This window comes from Callithrix jacchus, chromosome X (genome assembly GCF_049354715.1).
Source record: "Callithrix jacchus isolate 240 chromosome X, calJac240_pri, whole genome shotgun sequence".
Classification (NCBI taxonomy): domain Eukaryota; kingdom Metazoa; phylum Chordata; class Mammalia; order Primates; family Cebidae; genus Callithrix; species Callithrix jacchus.
The window spans coordinates 49,491,693-49,515,286 of NC_133524.1; the positions used below are offsets into that span (position 1 = coordinate 49,491,693).

The window sequence follows — 23,594 nt, forward strand, 5'->3', positions numbered from 1 at the left end:
CACAAGACTCCCCCCAACTCCCCTTTGGACACCAGTCGAAAGTCTGGGCCTGAAGAATTTCTGACTGACCAGCTATAAATTGGGATTCCCACAGTATTTTTTTGGAGGGGTTCAATTAACTTGCTAGAGCAGCTCACAAAACCCAGGAAACACGTTTGCCAGTTTACATAGAGGAAATTACAAAGGATACAGATGAAAAGATGCACAGGGTGAGGTATGGGGGAAGGGATGTGGAGCTTCCATGCCCTCCCTGGGGTGCCAACCTCTAGAAACTTCCACGTATTCAGCTAGCCAGAAGCTCCCAGAACCCAATCTTTTCAGGATTTCATGGAAGCTTCATTATGTAGGCATTATTGATTAAGCCACTGGACATTGGTGATCAACCTAATCTTCAGCCCTCCCCCGTCCCCAAAGGCTGGGGGATGGGCTTAAAGTCTCAAACCCCAAATCCTGCCTTGGTTTTTCTGGTCACCAGCCCCCATCCTGAAGCTACCTATGGGCTGCTAGCCATCAGTCAACTCATTAGCATACAAAAAGGCATCACTTGGGAGTTTCTAAGGATTTTAGGAACTGTATGTCAGGAAGTCATGAACACAATTCACCAAAGAAGATATACAGATGGCAAATAAGCATATGAAAAGATGCTCAACAGCATTCGCCATTAGGCAATTGCAAATTAAAATAATGAGATACCACCACACACCTAAGGGAATGGCTAAAATCCAACACAATGACAGTATTAATTGCTGGTAATAATGCTGAGCAACAGGAACTTCCAAATCATTACTGTGCGCATGCAAATAATACAGCCACTTTGGAAGACAGTTTCGAAGTTCCTCACAAATCAAAACATAATCTTACAACACAATCCAGCAATCTTGCTCCCAGGTATGTAAACAACTGGTCTAAAAACTTATGTCCATGAAAAAACCTGCAAACACGTTACAGAAGCTTTATTCATAATCATCAAAAACTGGAAGGAACCAAGAATGTCTTTTCTTTTTTGTTTTTTGAGATGGAGTCTTACTCTTGTTGCCCAGGCTGGAGAGTCCAATGGCGCGATCTCAGCTCACTGCAACCTCCACCTCCTGGTTCAAGTGATTCTCCTCCCTCAGCCTCCCAAGTAGGCCGAGGCGACTGGATCACCTAAGGTCAGGAGTTCGAGACCAGCCTGACCAACATGGTGAAACCCCATCTCTACTAAAAATACAAAAAAATAGCTGGGTGTGGTGGTACATGCCTGTAATTCTCAGCTACTTTGGAGGGTGAAGCAGGAGAATCACTTGAACCAGGGAGGTGGAGGTTTCGGTGAGCCGAGATCTTGCCATTGCACTCCAGCCTGGGCAACAAGAGCAAAACTCCATCTCAAAAAAAACAAAGACCATATTGATATGAATAAATGACTGGAAAAATTCATAAATTAAGGATGAATTAAAGACGAGAGACAGCTCCCTTGAAGAGGAATTTCAAATAATCTTTGTAAAAACTTCAAGGGGATGGGCATGACCATTTCTTGGGTGTGGGCTGCACACAGTGACTTCCTTCCAGGCAGTACAGTTTGGAAAAGGTGGGAAAGAGTAACCTTAAGTGGAGAAACCTAACAAACACTCCTTCTGCCAGGTGATCAAGGATAACACCAATGGGCATAAATGACACTGATAGTATACACCCTTGAAGTGATGTAATGAGAATGGCACTTAATCTCTGTGCTCTTCCCCTCTAAAACCCACAACCCTAGTTTAATCATGAGAAAAAGTCCAAAAGAGACGTTTCCTACACAATATTTGATCAGTACTCCTTAAAACTGTCAAGGTCATTAAAACAAAACTGAGAAACTGTCACAGATAAGGAGGCCTAAGGAGGCATGCATACTTCAGTTAATAATATATTCATATTTGGTTTGCACATTGTAACACATGTACCATAATCATCTGAGGTGTTAATAACAGCAGAACTGTGTTTGGGAGGAGGAGGATATGTGTGAATTCTATACTATCTCCTCAATTGTTTCGTAAATCTAAAACTGCTCTAAACAATTAAGTCTATTAAATAAAAAACGTAAAACATTTTTTTTTTTCTGAGACAGAGTCTTGCTCTGTCGCCCAGGTTGGAGTGCAGGGATGCAATCTCAGCTTACTACCTCCGCCTCCTAGGTTCAAGTGATTTTCCTGCCTTAGCCTCCCAAGTAGCTGGGATTACAAGCATGTGCTACCATGCCCGGCTACTTTTTTTGTATTTTTAGTAGAGACAGGGCTTCACCATGTTGGCCAGGCTGGTCTCAAACTCCTGACCTTAGGTGATCCTCCCACCTTGGCCTCCCAAAGTGTTGAGATTACTGGCGTGAGCCCCCATGCCCAGCCAAAATATTCACATTTTGGAAGAAAGAAAAAGAGGAAACGGGGTGCAGTGGCTCATGCCTGTAATTCCAGAACTTTGAGAGGCCAAGGCAGGAGGATCACTTGAGCCCAAGAGTTCAAGGCCAGCCTCGCCATTATAAGTGAGACCTTGTCTCTACAAAAAAATTTTTTAAAAACACCAGCTGGGCATGGTGGCGAGTGCCTGCAGTCTCCCAGCTACTCGGGAGGCTGAAGTGAGAGGCTTGCTTAAACCTGGGAAGCACAGCCTAGCTACAGTGAGCCTAGATTGCCCCACTACACTCCAGCCTGGTTGACAGAGTGAGACCTTGTCTCCCCACCTGCCCACCAAAAAAGAAAAGGAGCCTTTAAACCAGGACAAATCACAGATGAATTTTAAATATATAGTGTTAAATGAAAACAGCCAGTCTGAAAAAGCTACATACTGTACATTTCCAATTATATGACATTCCAGAAAAGGCAAAACTAGAATCAGTAAACAGATTGAAAACAAAAATAAGAAAATTCTGAGAAACTGTCACAGCCAAGAGGAGATAACGGAGAAACAACTACAAAACATAAAATGGCATCCTGGATGGGATCCTGGAACAGATAAGTCATTAGGGAAAAACTGAGGTAATCTGAGTCAGGTATGGTCTTTAGTTAATAATATGTCAATATTGGTTCATCAACTATGACAAAGGTACTATGCTAATACATTAATCTTAAGTGGGGCATATCGGAATTCTGGAATATGTTTGCAATAATTTTTTTTTTTTTTTTCGAGACAGAGTCTCGTTCTGTTGCCCAGTCTGGAGTGCGGTGGCACAATCTCGGCTCACTGCAACCTCCGCCTCCCAAGTTCAAGCGATTCTCCTGCCTCAGCCTCTCCAGTAGCTGGGATTACAGGCACCTGCTGCCACACCCAGCCAATTTTTGTATTTTTAGTAGAGACAGGGTTTCACCATGTTAGCCAGGCTGATCTTGAACTTCTGACCTCAGGTGATCTGCCTGCCTCACCCTCACAAAGTGCTGTGATTACAAACAGACGTGAGCCACCGTACCTGGCCTCTTTGCAATAATTCTATAAATCTAAAGCTGCTCTAAAATTAAGTTTATTTAAAAACAAAACAAAAAAGAATCCTATGCTGGAGGGTGTGTTGGTGTTAGGGTATGTGTTTCCGAAAATGAAGGAGTACTTTGTGTTTGTAGAAGTGAAACCTGAATAGAAGATATCAAAATCCCCAGCTGACGACTATGAGAGAGAAAGAGAGAGACAGAGAAATGAATGAGTATCTATCAGTGTGTGTTGGGAAAATGCACTGCCACCTTCTGAACACCTAGTAGGTCCCAGGCCCAGTGGGAGGCGCTTTCTGTATCAGCCAAGCTGTCAGCCTGGAATACCTGTAGAATCTGCCTAGGTCACACAGCGAGTCAGTGGTGGGGCCAGGCCTGTACCCCTTGTCTCTGTGACCACAGCTATCTGTAACCACCATGATCCCAGGAGGAAGATCCATGCCAAGATGCCCCGACCAAACCCTGGCTCACTGCTCCCAAATAGGACTCCATATCCTAAAATGCCAGCCCTCAACAGGCACAAAAGATAGGTAAGCCAGCTCAGACAGGTAAACCAAGACCAAAGAATAAGCCCTGAGAGATCTCCTTGAGTAACTCCCTACTTTTTTATAAGGGTGAGACCTCAGGGAGACCCAGAGAGGAGACAGATTATTTTTGTGAGTTGGGGCAAAAGAGACTCCAAGAGAGGTTTCTGACCTCTATATCCAGCAGCCATTCTAGGCAAGGGACTCACTCACCCCTGGTTTGAATGATGGCAGGCCCAGCCCCACACCAATGGTGGCCTTGTTAGGATTCACCACCGAATTATAGTGGATATTCCGATGGTAGCTGACACGGATAGGTTCATCCTCATTTTGATGTATCCCATGGAATGTGTTGATAGGGTCTGCAGAGAAAGAGAAGGAGGGAGCATCCACAGCAGGCCAGGTTGGGCAGGCTCGAACGAGGCACTATTAGTCCCTCACCTACCCACTGCAGAAGTACCTGTGCTGTACTGGTACACTTCCACAGGACGGTTGTACATCTCTGCCATGGCCTGCATCTCAATGTGGTTGCCATGGCAATTGTTTTTCCGCTTCCGGTTAATGTAGGTGGTAAAGTCCTCTGTGACATAGTTGGAGAAGTAGTCGGCATTCTTCATCTGCAGAATAGATTGGAAGGTCAAGGTCAATGTGGAGAAGAAATCCTCCCACCCTGCCCTTGCCCCAAGGCCTCCCTAAGTTCTCACCAAATAGTCCATGCAATGCTTTCGCACAACCTCATGCATGTCCTGGTCTCCATACACCTGGTCAGCTGTGGGGACAGAAGAAAGCAGCACTTTGGGGTCAGAGATGCCAGAGAAGAGTTCTGAATCACAGAACATCCTTTGGGGAGAAGGAGCTGGGGAACCAGGGAAACTCCCTTTTCTACCCCAAGGCCTGGAGCGTTCTTGCCCTTGTAGGCTAGAACGGGGTCACGGAAAAATTAGGCAGGCAGGGCCAGACTTGAAGAACAAGAGAGTGCAGGTGAGAGTAACACGGCCACAGGCCTCTTGGGCACATGACTTTGTCTAGGATACACGTGGCCACTCAGAGAAATCAAGAACATTTTAAGTTCCATAGGTTGGCCTCAAACGCTATTGATTCCCACACCCCCTCTTTCACTTTCCACATGAGGAAACTGAGGTTCAGGGGGAGTTTGTAGTTTGTCCAAGGTCACAAAGACTCAGTTTGTGACAGAATCAACTCTGGAATTCAGTTTTCCTGACTCCCACGAGTCAGCACAGCCTTCATAGGTTGAAAAAAAAAGGAAAGGAAAAAACAAAATGGGCTCTAAGCCCAGTTCTGCCAGATACTAGAGAGCTGAGTGACCAGAGGCAAATGACCCAAGTGTTCTGAGCCTCATATGCCTCATCTGTAAAATGGGAACAAGAGGGTTAATAGGCTGGGTGCAGTGGCGCACACCTTAATCCCAGCACTTTGGGAGGCCGAGGCAGGCAGATCACTTGAGGTCAGGAGTCCGAGACCAGCCTGGCCAACATGGTGAAATCCCGTCTCTATTAAAAATACAAAAATTAGCTGGGTGTGGGGTTAGGCACCTGTAATCCCAGCTACTTGGGAAGCTAAGGCAGAAGAATCGCTTGAACCCAGGATGCAGAGGTTGCAGTGAGCTGAGACCGTGCCACTGCACTCTAGCGTGGGCGACAGAGTGAGTGAGACTGTCTCACACACACACACACAAAAAGAGGGATAACAACATGGTAGGCCTTTTGTGAGGCTTAATTGAGATAATGGGTATAAAATGACTACCACTGGGCTTGGGACAGAGTAGGCACACAGTAAATCAGAATTCCTTTCTTCATAGGGAGGCCTGAATATGGGATACTGTGAAGGTGACAGAGGTGAGTAAAATCCTGCCCCTACCTTCGGGGAGCACACAGTCTAGTAAAAGAGATAAGACACACATGCAACTAACTTTAGCTTAACTCAGGATGGGCAGCCTGTGGCCCGAATAGTCCAGGCGTCGTGAGATTTGGTCAAACTAAGGCGAGAAGGAAACACACTCCCTCTGCTTCGCTTGAGGATCTTCACACATGCCGTTCCTTCTCTTCAGGACGCTCCTTCCATCCTCGTCAGCTGCCTACTTCTCAAACACCAATGTGTTCTTTATTTATTTATTTATTTGAGACAAGGTCTCGCTCTGTTGCCCAGGCTGGAGTGCAGTGGCATGATCATAGTTCACTGCAGCCTCGATCGCCTGGGCTCAAGCGATCCTCTCGTCTCAGATTCCCAAAGTGCCTGGATTATAGGTGTGAGCCACCGCGCCTGGCCCAACATGTTCTTTAATACAGTTTCCCACTACCCAGGACACCTCTATCACTAGATTTATCAAAGGCGTGCATAGACTTCTGTCCGACCACACTGGGCTCCCACTGAAGGCAAAGGGCAGTTCACACCAAAGTCCACCCCCAGCTCAGGGCCCGATACAGTAAAGGAAATCAGGAAAAGTTTATTGAGCAAATGGATAGGCTGGGTAAGCCAGGGAGCTCTTCTCCCTGTGAAATTAAAGTGGGTCTGAAGATCATGCGAGTCTGATTTCCACTGGTTTAGGGAATTTCCCTTTGTTTCCCCAGAGGACCACTGCTCTGATGGGATCTCCCTTAGGGCACTGGGCTAGGATCAGGTCATATGGGAACACTCCTGAGTTCTTCCCTGTCAGTCTACCTTTGTGAAGAACTGTCAGAAGAATGCCTTCCCTGCCTTCCCCTTCCTACTCTGGAGGGCTCTGTGAGAAAGGCTATTCTGAGACAGAAAATAGGGCCCAGTTGTCTCTGGTCCTCCAGTCCTCTTGGAGGCAAAGAGACCTGAAGAGTAAGGGGGTGTGGAGGTTGTGAAGGCGGGAAGGGGTAGCCCCTTCACCAATGTAAACAAGGATGTGGGTTCTGCGGCCACACTCTTCCCTGCCCCCTCAGCGGCATTTCCAGCAAGTCACATGTCCTGTGCACAGGCTGGGGGCCCCCTGCTGCTGCCTTTCTTAGAAGCCAGAACCACAGAGCCCGCACAGTGAGCTGCTTGAGGAGCTATTTCTGTAGGCTGGGCTTGGGGTGCTGGGAGGCAGTGCTGTCAGCAGCTGCAGTAAACAGGAATAAAGATGAGAGTGAAGGGGTTAAATAGGGGTTGACTGGCCAGGCTCAGAGAGATAGGCTGAGGTGTTGGAGAAAACCTATCTCTATGGAAAGGTCAATTGTCATTTCCAGGCCTGGGAGTTCTATCTTCAAGAGCTAGATGACAGATGCAGGAAAATGGGGGAAAGAGAGGACACCGTGGAACAGGGAAGAGAGCTGGGGAAAACCCTGAGGGTCCCATTTCTCTACCACTGACCCCTTTGCCTGGTAGAAAGGCTCTGCTGCCTCCTAGCTGTGTGGCAATGGATAAGGCCTTTAACCTCTCTGAGCTGAAATGTCCTCAGGCATAAGGTAGAGACAGTAACTCCCCTTCCATTTGCTGGGTATTGTCAAAACTACACAGGAGGTCTGCGAAGCACCTAAGGCACAGTAGGTGGTCAAGAAACAGGAGCACCATTTATCAGGAGGACAAAGATTCCTTCATATTGCTAGTTACTCACAAGTCAGCCAGAATCTTGCCAGAACCACTTATAAAGCCCTTCTCCTCATTTCTGTTGCAATTCCTCAGCCAGAGGAAAGCCTCAAATGCAGAGCTTAGGCTGCATGTCCTCTCCCGGCTCTCTATCTTTACTGAAACCAAAGGTCCACAAGTCTACCTCTGAGCCTTTAGTTTAAACTTCAGCAGTCAAATTAATATCAAATTAACAATACAGGCTTCATAAAACAGGGTCTTAAAGTATGGACAAGTTATGACACTTCTCGACTTATCTGTAAAATGTAAAATACCACCTTTTCTCCTCAAACCTATGATGTCACTGTTAGGTGATATGGTATAACATGTATTTAATCACAGCTTTTGAGGGGGGAAAACACACCACACTGATTATAAGGTACACCCTAAGTTTGGAATCGTTAATGTAGAAGAAAAATATGCATCTCCAAACCAAGGAAAACAGCAATAGTACTCCCCACAACAAGGAGAATAGAAGGATTTCTCTACTCAACAAGTATTCCTTTTTGGCCAGGTGTGGTGGCTCATGCCTGTAATCCCAGCACTTTGGGAGGCCAAGGCAGGTGGATAACCTGAGGTCAGGAGTTCGAGACCAGATTAGCCAACATGGTAAAATCCAATCTCTACTAAAAATATAAAAACTTAGCCAGGCATGGTGGCAGACACCTATAATCCCAGCTATTTGGGAGGCTGAGGCAGGAGAATCACTTGAACCCAGGAGGAAGAGGTTGCAGTGAGCCAAGATGGTGCCACTGCACTCCAGCCTGGGCTACAACAGCGAAACTCTGTCTCAAAAAAAAAAAAAAAAGAATTCGTTTCTCTGACTTTCCTAGTTCCACCTCTGTCCTCCAGAAAGCCCTCCTCTTCCCAGAAGGCTGGCACACAGGGCTGGGGGCAGGCTAGACTTCCCTTTGGAGGGGTCTGAAGTTGGGGGGATGACCTGCAGAGGAAGGGGAATTCAGAGAACTTGTTTTGATAGAAACTGAAACTCCTCCTCTTGCTGACGCTGCACTTGCGGGCAATCTGCACCTGTTCTCCCCTCCCAGAGGCCAGCTGGAAAGGGGTCCCCCACCATTCTACCTCTGTTCCCATCTCCAACAGGGCTCAGAAATCCTCAGTACAATACTACAATTGGTTCTATCAAAGACTTTTCACACTCAAACTCATTCTATTCTTACCAAAACACTCTGACTTTACACAGGGGACACAGAAATGTGGCAAAGCTGACCTGGAATCACACATCTAGGGCGGGTGAAGGTGAGGCCACACTCTCAAAGGTAGCTGCTGGCCCCAGGTGATATTACCACCCTTACCCCAGTCTAGCTACCATCTTAGTCACCTTACTCCCTGGGGCAGAACCTGATCCTGTGTACCTCAGTTTCCACACCAGTACAAGCAGGAATCAGCTAGAACCCAGGAAAGGCATGGGAATGGGCAGAGATTATAGATATCAGGGGCTGTAACTCTCCCTAGGGCCACAGAGGCCAACCTTACCCTCCCCATATGCACCCCACTTCTTTCCTTTTTCTGGACACATAGACGATGTAGAAATGCACATGTGTATATATACCCAGCAGAGCCTGCCAAAGATGCTCGCTGAAGCTAAATGCTCACCCAACAAATCCCACAACAGAGAACTATCACATTCAATGAGCAGATGCCCTTGCCTCTAACCAGGAAAGACTGAAGATGTGAGGCTCTAAAAACTGAGGAATCCCCTATCCCACCAACCTCTTTCCTAGCCTCTGGCAGGGTAGGTGAAGGGCAGGGGAAATAACCCTAAGAGCTCTAACAGACTAGCCTCAACCTCTCTCCTCTGCTGTCTGGGAGAAGTCCTTATGTAACCAATGTAATGTAACCAGTATATACCCAGATTTATGTGAAGAAGCAAGACATGGGAGCCTGAATTTTCTTTCTATAGGGTCCTACCATTTGCTTTAGAGACAGCTGAGAACTGCCTACTCCCCAAATAGCTGCTTACCTGCCAGAAGAGTCATAGCAAGTTCCACTAAGGGCAAAAAAGGAACCTTGGTACCTACAGGGAACCTAAAAACAAACCACACAAACATGTACATACAGCCACAGAGGGAGACAGGGACGTGGTCTGCTCCACACCACCCTCCTAGTCCAGTGAGAACCCTGGTCCCACTGAGAACAAATCTCCTGAGGATATGAGCCAGGACAAAGGTCTCACCTGCTTGTCAAGCAGCTGTGGTGTGACCTGGTCTGTGGTCCCAACTACCACAACTGGCATACCCTCAGTGGGAGAGACAGGAGAACTCATCCCCCTGGATAGCCTGGTCCCTGATATGTGTGCTCCTCTGCTTAAGAATTCTCACTGCAAGGATGAGAAAAACTGAAGGATACAGCGGGGAGAGAGGCTGAAAGAAACTGGTGTACAGGAAATGGCCCATGGGAATCTTCTTCCTTCTGTGGCCTGGTTCAACCTCAAATACCAATGTTCTGACACTGGTTGTATAACCTAGATAGGGTAGGGTCTTGGCTTTCTTAAGGCCTGTTTCCCCATTTATAAAACAGTCAAAACTAATCTCAGATCCATCCCTCCTAGTGCTAACGGTCCATGTTCCAAGACCAAAAGGCCCAGAGGAGTGGGCCTAGCTAATGTTTCTGGGCCTCATCCTGGTAACATGCACAGACCTTGCTGCTCCCCCATGGCCCATGTAGAAACAACCATGTGGCCTCCACTTTGCCCACAGAAGCTAGCACCAGGACCCTGTCAGGGTTAGAGGTTTTTGCTGAGTCAAAGCCACATGGAGGGAGGGAGCAAGGGAGAGATGCAGAGTCATGTTTCCAAGAGGAGGTTATCTGAGCATAGCAGGGACAGGGTGGGCCACTCCACTGAGGCTACCTCTGAGGCTCAGGTTCCTATGCTCATGAATCCCCAATAAGAGGAGGTGGGAGAGAACTGAGTGCAGCCAATGCATATTGGTTCCCTCAGGGGAACCAATGGCAGACAGGCAGCTACCTGGGGAGTAGGCAGTTCTCAGATGTCTCTAAAGCAAATGGTAGGACCCTACAGGAAGATAATCCAGGGGATGGGCTGGGTGTGGTAGTTCACGCCTGTAATCCCAGCACTTTGGGAGGCCGAGGCAGGAGGATCATGAGTCAGGAGTTTGAGACCAACCTAGCCAATATGATAAAACCCCATCTCTACTCTCTACTAAAAATACAAAAAAACTAGCCAGGCATGGTGGCACACACCTGTAATCTCAGCTACTCGGGAGGCTGAGACAGAATTGCTTGAACCTGGCAGGTGGAGGCTGCAGTGAGCTGAGATCGTGCCACTGCACCAGCCTAGGTGACAGAGCAAGACTCTGTCTCAAAAAAAAGGAAGATAATCCAGGGGAACAGAAAGCAGAAAGCCACCTGCCTCAAGACTCCCAACCATAGAGGGCCACATGCTCCTACTTGGAGGAGGTAAGGCCCGGAGAAGTCAAGGAACACAGCCAAGGTCATCTGCCAGTTGACAACCAAGCTAAGAAGCTAAGGATCCTAGGATCATGAAAAGAATGTGTCCTGGCAGGGCACAGTGGCTCATGCCTGTAATCCCAGCACTTGGGGAAGCCAAGGCGGGTAGGTCATGAGGGTCAGGAGTTTGAGACCAGCCTGACCAACATGGTGAAACCCCCATCTCTACTAAAATACAAAAATTAGCCCGGTATGGTAGCACAAGACTGTAATCCCAACTACTCAGGAGTGAGGCAGAAGAATCACTTGAACTCAGGAGGCAGAGGCTGCAGTGCGCCGAGATTATACCACTGCACCCCAGCCTGGGCAAAAAGAGTGAAACTCTGTCTCAAAACAACAACCAACAACAACAACAAATGTGTCCTTTGGACACCTCTGGGTTCCCAGGCCAGCTCTGGCTAATGGCTCTGAGCATGTCATTTCCCTTTCTATGCTTCAATCTTTTCACCTGTCTCATGGGATAAATATCCAAGTTTTGCAAGTGAGCCTGAAGCACCCAGCTGAATGCCTGGCACACAGCAGGGGTCAAGGAAACAGTGCCTTCTACATTTGCAACACCCCCCCCAACTCCAACTCTGCTACATGTTCCTTCTACTATTCAACACAGGGCAGGAAGTCAGCCTGTAGGGCTTCACACTACAGCCTAAGCTGACTGCCATCTGTCTCCATCCAGGCTAGGCTGGAAACGGGGGGCAGCGAAAAGCCCGGGGACAAAGTCCCCTTCCCAGGCACATGTACTATGCACTCTGCACCAGGGAAACCTCCAGATAAGGTCTAGAGACCAGGGGCCATGTACTTCTGGGGAGAGGCCACAGACTTCTGAGGTTTTACAGAGAAAAGCCAAAGGCAGCCCAGTCAGGGGAAATGTGTAGTCATAGTGCCGATAAGGAAAGACCTTCAACCTGCCGTGGTCAGCTCTTCCTGTAAGTGGAGGCCCCTTACTGAAGGCCCCAGTGGGAGGAAGGGTCGGGGGTATTTGGGGAGAACAGTTAGATACACAAACACACACACACACACACACTGCTCTTGATATGAGTTACTACACAAGCCAGGTCCTCACTAGCCAGCCCCAAGGCCTACCCTCAATGACTGCCCAAGACTCAGATGCCTGCTGCATTCTCTGATCCTAACTGCACCAGCAGCCCCGCTTACTCCACATCCAGCCTGAGGTCTCGACACAGGGCCTAGCACCTAACAGGCCCCCATCTATTTTTCGTTTGCCTTCCTTTTGTCTAAGATGCCCCCAAACCCAGCTCTTCCTCTGGGAAACATCCCAGGGAGAATAGCGACTTGAGCCAGAGGTGTAGGATGGGTGAGTTTTTTCCCAGTCCAACAGAGCCCATTGCCTGGGCCTCTTCTGCTTGGCAGAATAGAGAGGAGATCACCCACTCCACCCTTTCAACAAACACATGTGACTCTGAGGCACCACTGAAAATGGCATCTGGGTTTTACAAATGCTACTGTTCCTTGAGGGTCTGCTATATGTGTCAGGCACTAAAGGGATTTACCAAAGCAACTTCATTAAATCGTTACAGCATGAGGGTCTTTTAGCCCCATTTTATAGATGAGGAAACAAGCTCAGAAAGAAGAGCTGCTTGCCTAAGGTCATACTGAGAATCAGTGGCGCAGCCAGAGATGGAGCCTGAAACAGTCCCGCCAACCAGTAGACATGGAGGTACCCACAGACAGAGAGAACAGCAGACCAAGAAGGAACTCAAAGAGGCACTGAGAATCAACACCATTTCACAGATGGGAAAACCAAGGCCAAGTGTCACAGCAGTTATGAGTCAGGGCCAGAACTAGAAGGTAGGTCTTCTGACTCCTAGCTCAAAGCTCCTATCAGAGGGTACTTGTCCTTGGTAGATATCAGAGCATCAAAGGCAGGATAAGGTCATACTCCCAGCTTCCCCTTCACCCTAGCACATGACCTCACAACTACCTATTGGGTCACAGATTCAGAGCCAAAATGGCCTCAAAGATCCAGCTCAGACTGGATAACAGACAGTATTAAGGCATTATTAATTCTGTTAGGTGCAGTAATGGCATTTTGATTATGTTAAAAAGAAAAAAGTCTGTATCTGTCAGAGAAACATACAGAAATATTTATGAATGAAATGATCCAATGTCAGGGTTTTGCTTTAAAATACTCTTGTTTTAGGGTAGTGAGAAAGAGTGGGTGGGATAGTGATGAAATAAGGCTGGCCATGTGTTGACTATTTTGAAGAAGGATGAGGGTTCATCCTTTTTCTTTCGTATAAGTTGAAAAAAATTTATATAAGAAATTTGTGGAGATCTAGTTTCATAGCCCCCATACACACAGATTGAGGAACAGAGACTCACAACACACCAGAGATGGGATCTGGGTATAAACCTAGCGGTCCTACAGCCCAGGGTAACAGCAGTGTGCTATGGTTAAGAGCATGGGCCTCAGACTAATGTAACCCAGACACTGAATCCCAACTCTACTACTTATTTTACTCCAGAAAAGTCACCCCCGCATCTCTGAGCCACTTTTCTCTTCTGACAAATGGAAGCAACAATAGTCCCTACACTCACCTAGTTTAGTGGGGAATCAAAGAGGTTTCCTGTAGCACCTGACAGACCAATGTGTCCCAAAGGATGTTATTTTCTTTATCACTATTCTTGCTACTATTAGTATTAATCCTCCACCACTACAATGTCTCAAGACCCACAGCTAGAGGTCACATATCAACTTGAGGGTGGAGTCTAGAGTCCCTAAAAGATTAGCTAACTGCCTCAACCCTGTCTCAGGGGCTATTCCTGATAACTGGGACACTGCTTAGGGGCAGCCCTAGGCCCTTAAGGACTAAGGCAGAGACTCACCTACAGCCCGGAAGAGACAGGCGCCATCCTCCTTCATCTGCTTGATGATGAAGCCCTTCTTGTCCCGTAGGGCCTTTTCAAACCAGTGCTCCTGCTGGAGGGAAGAGGTGGGAGTCAGCAACAGGGAAGACCTGTACTCCCTCCCCACAGCCCCAACCTTAAGCTCCTGAGAGGACCAGATCATTGACAGAGAGGATGCTGGGCAAAGTAAAGTTCTCAGCCCTGTTTGACCACTCCATGAATGTGAAGTAGGAGACTCTTTTAGGGAATCAGTTGCTGGGTGAACCTAAGACTTGCTTCCAAAAGGGTCCCAAGTAATCTGAGAACAGTGGCCCCATCTGCCTTCTCACTTCTGCTGATCCTGAAGGGCCTGGCCCAGGGAGCCACATTCCACCAGACAGCCAGATACTCAGATCCAGCAAGTGTCTGGGTGGAGAATGTGGCTCTACCTCAAGGAGTTTCATCTAGGAAAGATGTTGAAGAGGAAGTGACTGGCAAGAGCCTAGATCCTGAATCTGACAAAGAGTTAGAGGATTCCAAGATATACTGTATAAGTCACAAGTCTGCAAATAATGCTCTCATCTGTAACTAAACACATTTAACAGATATATATACACACACATTTATACACATATATACTTATGTATGTATACAAACACACGTACACAAAATTGGGAAGACTAGACAGCAAAATATTATCCCTAAGTGCTGGTGTTATCAGCAATTTTATCTCACTTTCCCTTTTTTTGAGACGGAGTCTCCCTCTGTCGCCCAGGCCTGAGTAGAGTGGCGTGATCTTGGCTCACTGCAACCTCCACCTCCCAAGTTCAAGCGATTCTCCTGCCTCAGCCTCCTGAGTAGCGGGGACTACAGGTGCGTGCCACCATGCCCAGCTAATTTTTTGTATTTTTAGTAGAGATGGGGTTTCACCATGTTAGCCAAGATGGTCTTGATCTACTGACCTCATGATCCACCCACCACGGCCTTCCAAAATGCTGGGATTATAGGCATGAGCCACTGCACCTGGCCCATTTCCCTTTTAAAAAGGTATACTAAACCCAAAAAGCTTTGAAAATCAAAAGTCTTTATCTAACTCATTTGGCATCATAACCCGACTAGAACTGACAAGAATCTATCCCACTTGGGGTGAATATTCAAATATTTCAATGCAGAAAATATTCAGGTGTTTGATTATGAGGTACTGCCTCAGACCCTGCTGGAGGTGTATATAATGCAAAGTATATACACTAAGTGAGTGTTAGAGATTCTGAATCTTTCCTAAATTCCAAAGCACATCTGGCACCGCAAAGGTTCAAGTTAAATAAACCTGTATAAATATATATTTTTTGAATTAAAAAAAAAAAGACCACATAACCTCTTAAAACATAATTTTCATTTCAAAACAAACCAAACCAGAAGCAACAGACCAACCTTTTCTGGGTCCCTCACGCCCTCTGCTGGCTACCAGAAGCAGCCAGCCTGACCCAGCAACAGGGCTGCAAACTACAGGATCCCAAGCCTGCTCCCTGGGGACACAGCACTACCCAGGGATTTATACAATCCAGGCTAACAGAAACCAGTTATAGGGGCCCACCTATCCATAAGGCTATTTTTCCCCAGCTCAGGCAAGGGGTGGAACCCATCCCCTAGGAAAGCCAGAGGAGAGGCATCTCTGGCAAAGTTGTAAGCACAAGGTTCGGAAGCAAAGAGCTTTGGGTTCCAACCCCAGCTTTGTCAAATTGCTGCCCGCTATCAGTCTGTTTCCTATGGAATGGGGGATATGTTGATCTACTGGACAGAGCTGTCAACAGGTTCAGACGAGTTTCAGGACCTAAAGATTATTATTATTTTTTGAGACGGAGTTTCGCTGTTGTTACCCAGACTGGAGTGCAATGGAACGATCTCGGCTCACCGCAACCTCCGCCTTCTGGGTCAAGCAATTCTTCTGCCTCACCCTCCCAAGTAGCTGGGATTACAGGCACGCGCCACCATACCCAGCTAATTTTTGTATTTTTAGTAGAGACGGGGTTTCACCATGTTAACCAGGATGGTCTCGATCTCTTGACCTCGTGATCCACCCGCCTCAGCCTCCCAAAGTGCTGGGATTACAGGCGTCAGCCACCGCGCCAGGCCAAGATTATTTTTAAATAACGTACCATATACTGGGGAAGGTTGTTGCCAATCACAGAAGGGGAGGAGATCAGCACGGAGATTATGTACAACTGAGAAACCCTCAGAAAGTCCTTCTGAGTAGCTGGACTGGAGGGATGAAGAGGTGACAAGGGAATATCCAGTCAGCCCTATCATCAGGGCCCATACCCCAGGAAGATGTGGCTAGATTTCTAAAGATGACAGAGGCACCTGCAAGCCCTTAATGAGCTTCTATGGGCAGCACAAAGACTCCTGTTTGTACACAACATTCCAGTGGTCCAAGTGCCCCTCCTTGCCCCCAAGCCTGTGGATTAACACACTCCAGCCAGTTATCCCTAAGTCCATCCTGGCCCCACAGGGTTAGTCATCTCCCAGAGTCATGGGCCTGCCCCAGCCAGGGGTCTCCAGCAGGGATGCTGCAACCATAACTATAGTCCCAAACCTGACAGAACAAAAGGTTCTTAAAAAATAAGGGAACATAACAAATTCCTGCCTGTGGAGAGGGGGCGGAAAAAAGAGAAAAGGAGATCAAACAGGAGAGGGGTTCCTATTATCCAGCCAAGAAAGACTTACCAGGTGGCTACTATGATCAATCCTGGGCTGGGCAGTGAGGACAGTGAAATGAATCAGATTTAGTCTCTACTCTTGATAAGTTCACAAACTACTTAGCAGAGAGGCAGGGAATCTGGTAACCACAAGGTATGAATAGGGCTGTGAAAAAGGTGAATACCAGGTGTTGTGAAACAGAAAGAGGGGCCTGGTGTGGTGGCTCATGCCTGTAATCCCAGCTGTTTGGGAGGTTGAGGCAGGTGGATCACTTGAGGTCAGGAGTTCAAGACCAGCCTGGCCAACATGGTGAAATCCTGTTTCTACTAAAAAATACAATAAAAAATTAGCTGGGTGTGGTGGTGAACACCTGTAATCCCAGCTATTAAGGAGGCTGAGACAGAAGAATCGCTTGAACCTGGAAGGCAGAGGTTGCAGTGAGCCAGGATCATGCCACTGCACTCTAGTCAGGGTGGGTGAGAGTGAGGCTGTCTCAAAAAAAGAAAGAAAGAAAGAAAAGAAAAGAAACAGAGACCTGACCCAGACATTTAGGTGAGCACCTGAGAGGAGGTGCAACCTGAGCAAAGCATTAAAACACCAAGACCTCCAAAAATGCTTGTTAACTGGATGAGAAATGAAGTCGCTTCTGCCACAAAGCACCAGGGATGCCCGGAGCCCAGCTATGAATTCAGTAGAGCTAAAGTTCTGGGTAGTACTAGGTAGGTAAGCAGGGAGGGCCAGGAAGATGAACTCATATTAGCTGAATACCTACCCCATGCCAGATGCCAACAGTGATCTCATTTAATTGTCCTGACCACAGCCCAGGTGGCAGGAAACATTACCCACACTTTACAAAGGCAGAAAGGAGGCTGGGCGTGATGGCTCATGCCTGTAATCCCAGCACTTTGGGAGGCTAAGGTGGGTGGATCACCTGAGGTCAGGAGTTTGAGACCAGCCTGGCCAACACGGCGAAACCCCATCTCTACTAAAAATACAAAAAATCAGCTGGGCGTGGTGACGTGTGCCTGTAATCCCAGTTCTTCGGGAGGCTGAGGCAGGAGAATCACTTGAACCTGGGAGGTGGAGGTTGCAGTGAGCTGAGATTGTGCCATTGCACTCCAGCCAGGCTAAGCAACAGAGCAAGACTGTCTCAAAAAAATAAAAAACAAAAATAAAGGCAGAAAGAGAAAGGAGCTGGAGTTTGGATACCAGCAAAGTCTAGTGTAGAGACAACAGGGAAGGCTCCCACAAGCCACAGCATGAAGGACATATCTTGCAGTCCACTCATGAAATATCCTTGTTTGTCTCTAAAAATTAAAGAGACCCAAGTAGGCCCCTTGTACAGCAGGGTTTGGGTCCTGGGCCAGTCAAATTGGCATCCAGGCCTGGATCTAGAGGCTGGACTGCTAGCCACCCACTGGCTTTGGCATCAGCAGCCTGAAGAGTTTGGGCTCTGGCCTTTCTCTTTCTCCCTTTGGGGGTAAAACGTTGCTTAGGAAGGGCTGGTAGGAGTTAGGGGTAGGAGGTAGCTCAGCCATAGATAAGTTTAAGCTCCAACAGTGCCCTTGCCTGAGGAGGTCAAGTCCAGGCTGTGAACCTTGTAAACCCATTGCAAAGCCTGTGGGAAAGTCCCTCCCTATCTCTGAGCCTCCACAAAAAGGCTGAGTAAAGCTCTCTAACACCAGAGGATCCCAGGAGCTGAGGCAAGATTCTGTCACCTAGTGGTCTAAAGGCCCAAGTAAAGTTGGAGCAGGCTGTGGAACTCAACTGACTTGGGTTCCAATCTAGCTCCACCAATTATTAGCCATGTGATGAACTGCTTTGAGCCACAGTTTTCCAATCTGTGAATGGGGACACCAAGCCTCCCAATAATAGGGATGCTGGGCAGACTCAAATATTAAGGGCTTCCCCTCTAATATTTGAAGGGAAGAGACCATTTAATGAGTTCCTTTCCCTTCCTTGGATGGGAAAAAAGCCTCTGTAGTAGGCTGATTAATAGCCACGCAAAGATATCAAACCCTAACACCCCTGGAACATGTAAATGCTACCTTATAATGAAAACGTAGGGCCAGGTGTGGTGGCTCATGCCTGTAATCCCAGCACTTTGGGAGGCCAAGGCAGACAGATTGCTTTGAGCTTAGGAGTTCAAGATCAGCTTGGGCAACATGGCTAAATCTCATCTCTACAAAAAATACAGGCCAGGCGCAGTGGCTCACGCCTGTAATCCCAGCACTTTGGGAGGCTGAGGCAGGTGGATCATTTGTGGTCAGGAGTTCGAGACCAGCCTGGCCAACATGGTGAAACCCCATATGTACTAATAACACAAAAATTAGCCAGGCGTGGTAGTAGGCGCCTGTAATTCCAGCTACTCAGGAGGTTGAGGCAGGAGAATTGCTGTAACCTGGGAGGTGGAAGTTGCAGTGAGCCAAGGTCACACCATGGCACTCCAGCCTGGGCGACAGAGCGAGACCCCGTCTCAAAAACAAACAAAAATAAAAAATTAGCCGGGCGTGGTGGCTCGCACCTGTGGTCCCAGCTACTTGGGAGGCTGAGGCTAGAGGATCACTTGATTCCAGGAAGTGGAGGTTGCAGTGAACCAAGCCTGCGCCATTGCACTCCAGCCTAGGTGACAGAGTAAGACCCTGTCAGAAGAGGGGAAGGAAAGGGAAGAAGGAGAAGAAGGGGAAGGGAAAGGGGAAGGGGAGGTGTTTGCAGATGTAATTAACTTACATTATTAAATCTGGAGATGGGGGGTTATCTTGGAGTATCAGGTAGGAAGTAAATGCAATTACAAGTATCCTTATAAAAGAGAGACAGAGAGAAATTTAATAAGAACAGAAGAGGAAACCACATATACAGAGAAGGCGATGCTGAAGATGGAGGCAGAGATTAGAATGATGCAGCCATAACATAAACCAAGGAATGCTGGCAGCCGTGAGAGGCTAGAAAAGGTCTGAATTCTCCTTGAGAGCTTCCAGGAGTATGGTCCTGGCAACATTTTGATTTGGATATAGTGTAACTAATTTTGGACTTATGGCCTCAAGAACTGTGAGAGAATAAAATTCTTTTGTATTTTTTGTTTGTCTGTTTTTGAGATGGAGTCTCACTCTGTTGCCCAGGCTGGAGTACAGTGGCAGGATCTTGGCTCACTGCAAACTCCGCCTCCCGGATTCAAGCAATTCTCTGCCTCAGCCTCCCAAGCAGCTGGGATTATAGGCGCTGTCACCATGTCTGGCTAATTTTTGTGTTTTTAGTAGAGATGGGGGTTTCACCATCTTGGCCAGGTTGGTCTTGAACACCTGACTTCATGATCCACCCGCCTTGGCCTCCCAAACTGCTGGGATTACAGGGGTAAGCCACCGTACCCAGCCAACTTCTGTTGTTTTAAACCGCCCAGTCTGTGGTAATATCACAGCAGCCACAGGAAACACACCCCCATTGGTAGCACTCCTTGGTGTCTGAGCCCTAGGGCCTCACGGCTGTGAGACAACATGGCATGGATCCCACTCTTCAGGATCCACCTACCTAGTATCCTCCAGGGTGAGAGGTTAGAATTAAGGCAGCAGGGCCCTGGAATCTCCCCGCTCAGCCTGGGAAACTACTGACTCTGCCTATGGATGGATGAGCTGCTACTGAAGTGGGGAGGGGAAAAAAGATGGCAGCAGCAGTGGCAGCTCATGGACAGATGTCTTCCCAGAGCCCATGGCCAAGAGGTATTTAGTATTCTGGGATTCACAGTTCTGTCTCAGCAGCCCTGGTGCCAAGACCACCCCCTCCAGCAAAGCACCCAGGAACACTAGCCTGGCTCCATGGACAAAACACAGGCAACCCATCCAAAGAGAAACACAGACACACTGAGCTCTAAGGACCAACACAACCCCTCCAGGGCAGAAGGGAAGAAGAGCAAGGCCCCAACCTTTGGCTAGGCCACTGAGGGGAGGGGAATTAAAAAACCCCAAGATTGCCCAGGCATGGTGGCTCACACCTGTAATCCCAGAACTTTGGGAGGTCGAGGAGGATGGATCACCTGAGGTCAGGAGTTCAAGACCAGCTTTGTCAACATGGTGAAACCCCATCTCTACTAAATATACAAAAATTAGCCGGGCGTGGTGTCAGAGGCCTGTAATCCCAGCTACTTGGGAGGCTCAGGCAGGAGAATCACTTGAACCCGGGAGGCAGAGGTTGTAGTGAGCCGAGATCAAGCTGCTGCACTCCAGCCTGGGTGGCAAACCGAGACTCTGTCTCAAAAAAAAAAAAAAAAAAGGCAAAACAAAAACCAAGATCCTGTTATCCTGCTATTCAGCAGTAGAAAGGAATGAAGTACTGATACATGCTACAACGTGGATAAGCCTCGAACATACTATGCTAACTGAAAAAAAACAAGTAACAAATAACTGCATATTATTCCATTTACATAAAACATCCAGAATAGACAAATCAATCAAGCCATAAAGTAAATTAGTGGTTGCCAGAGGCAAGAAGGGGATAAGGAAATTGGAGGATGATAGCTAAGGAGTGCAGGATTTCTCTTTAAGGTGATGAAAATGTAAAATTGACTGTAGTCACAGATCTGTGAATATACTAAAAGCCACTAAATCGTACACTTTAAATAGGTAAATGGTATGGTAATTGAATTACATCTCATTAAAGTTGTTAAAAGAAACACATCCAAGGGCTCAGCATCAGCCAAGGAGGATGCTGAACACTGCTTGAAATGTTCTAGCACAACCCCCAAAGGTCAAGAGGTCCCACTTAAAACTTGCAGGTAAGGTGAGGGGAGTGGCAGCAGGGAATTAAAGAAAAGACTACAACTTACTTCAGAGCAGTGAGTCTAACCTCCCTCATCACCACTACCCATTTCATGGAGGGAGAAACCAAGACCCAGAAAAGGGAACTGCCTGAAGACCACAAAAAAACTTACTGCAGAATCAGGACTTACATCCACGTTGCCTGGGCAGCGACCCTTTCCTGCTTCCCTACCAGCTAGCTACCCAATTCCAGGTGGGGTAAGAAGAGCCCAAGAAATCAGCAGGTTCCTAGATGCCAAATGAAGGGCTTCTGCTACCAAAGATAGGTTACTAGGAGTGGACAAAGTCGTCTAGGAAGAATCAAGATGACCCTGGGGCAAACTGTCCATTCTGGCCAAGACGAAGAACCCACCAAGGTCCAAGGTGAGCAAGGTCACATACTCACACCTGGACATGAATGAACTTCTGCAAAAAAGGCAGCTAAGGGGGGAAGTAGTTTGCCTAAAGCTATAAAGTAGGTAAGGAGGAGACACTGAGGTCTGGAAGGTGATGAAAGAATTGAGGGATGATGGCTCAAAGCTTGCCTTGCTCCGAAAGCCCAAACTCCACACACAACTCTACCTTTCTACACCATTATCCAACAGGCCTCCGGACAGGAAATCCCACCGAGCTTGTTCACTACAACACGGCTGCCCACAAAAAATGGCTATTCTTCAACCCTGAGCCTCATACGAAACAGGCTGCTTGTCCTGCCCACCAAGCTTGGATGGCTGATAGGGAACAGAGGAGCCAGGAAGAGAGGGGAGAAACCCAGTTCCTCCTCAAGAGACATCCATCATTCTTTATCACCTCCAGGTCCAGAGAGCTTTGGACTGAGTTCCCTAAAATCCCAAAGCTAAACAACACCTCACCAGCATCCTGCTTGACCAGTAAGGAAACTGAGGCCCAGAGAGCATAGGTAGAACCTACCCTGGTGCACCCAGCAAAGCCCTGAAAGACCCAGAGTTGGAACCCAGGCAACAACTATGGTACCACGCTCAGCTTCTTCTACCACCTCAGTTCATATGCCCCTTCTCAAAGAGCTCTTTGTGGGATCTCCAAACTCAGGATGCTTACAGGCTGACCTTTTCATAGAGCAGGCTCTCAGCAAGGCAACCATGCCTGGTAACCCTTATCACCACCACCCACCCAGCACCTGGACCCCAGGGTACCAAAAAGACTCCTAAAGGGAGTAGAGATACATTCAGAGAAATCAGGACAATGAGGAAGCCCAAGTAGTCAGAACCAGGACCAGGATCACCATCCAGACTCCCTCTCAACAACTCCCTCTCTTTCCAAGGGATCCAACTCATCTCCAGGCTACAAACAGCCCTTAGGACCAATACTGCAGTGGTAGGAGGAATGTTCCCTCTTCTCATCCCCAAAAGTTCTCCAGTTGGACCAGGTGAGAAAGGGAGAAGATCATCTTTGTCCCAAGAAGCACAGGGACAGAAAGCCTCTTCTCTGTCATTGGGAAGGGCAGGTTTCATGAGCCCATAGAATGTGATTTTTTTTTTCTTTTTTTGAGACAGATTCTCACTCTGTCACTCAGGCTGGAGCGCAGTGGCATGATCCTGGTTCACTGCAACCTCCACCTCCCAGGTTCAAGCGACTGTCCTGCCTCAGCCTCCCAAGTAGCTGGAACTACAGGTGCATGCCACCACACCCAGCAAATTTTTGTATTTTTAGTAGAGACAGGGTTTCACTATGATGGCCAGGCTAGTCTTGAACTCCTGACCTCAAATGATCCACTTGCCACTCAAAGTGCTGGGATTACAAGCATGAGCCACCACGCCCAGCCTTTTTTTGTTTGTTTTTTTAAATAAAGATGAAGTCTCGCTATGTTGCCCAAGCAGGTCTTGAACTCCAGGGCTCAAGTGATCCTCTTGCTTCAGCCTCTCAACTAGCTGGGACTACAGGCACACAGCACTATGCCCAGCTTACTCCTATGTTCTTGTGAAGACAAGTATAAGGGAGGGACTGCAAGGGGCATAAGGTGGTGTTTCTGAGTTACAATGGCAGCACAAGATGTTTTTTCTTTGTACCTGGAACCAGGGATATATCTCAAGGGAGGGGGAGTAAGGAGGTGTTTTTGAGTTATCATGCCAGCACAGGATGTTCTTCCTCTGTCCCTGAGACCAGTGATGTATCACTCCCTGCTTCTGTGGGAGGAGAGAAACTATCTGACCAGAGAGAGAAGAAATAACTGGTCCTGACCCTTGAGTACAGAT

At 47.7% G+C, this 23,594-nt stretch overlaps 1 protein-coding gene across 7 annotated transcripts in view; it reads right to left on the reverse strand.

Moving 5' to 3' along the window:
* Positions 1-23,594, reverse strand: part of OTUD5 (OTU deubiquitinase 5) — a 32,562-nt gene that overhangs the window by 4,988 nt on the left and 3,980 nt on the right. For 2 of the 7 annotated variants that reach the window (XM_078363193.1, XM_035287737.3), the window contains exons 2-5: positions 13,880-13,970; positions 4,660-4,724; positions 4,416-4,572; positions 4,169-4,317 (exon numbers count right to left, since the gene is read on the reverse strand). In XM_078363193.1, the coding sequence (XP_078219319.1) occupies positions 4,169-4,317; positions 4,416-4,572; positions 4,660-4,724; positions 13,880-13,970 (462 nt within the window). Of the gene's footprint in view, positions 1-4,168; positions 4,318-4,400; positions 4,573-4,659; positions 4,725-13,879; positions 13,974-23,594 lie in introns of all 7 variants that reach the window. The other 5 variants (XM_035287736.3, XM_035287735.3, XM_035287733.3 and 2 more) reach the window with 3 other exon arrangements.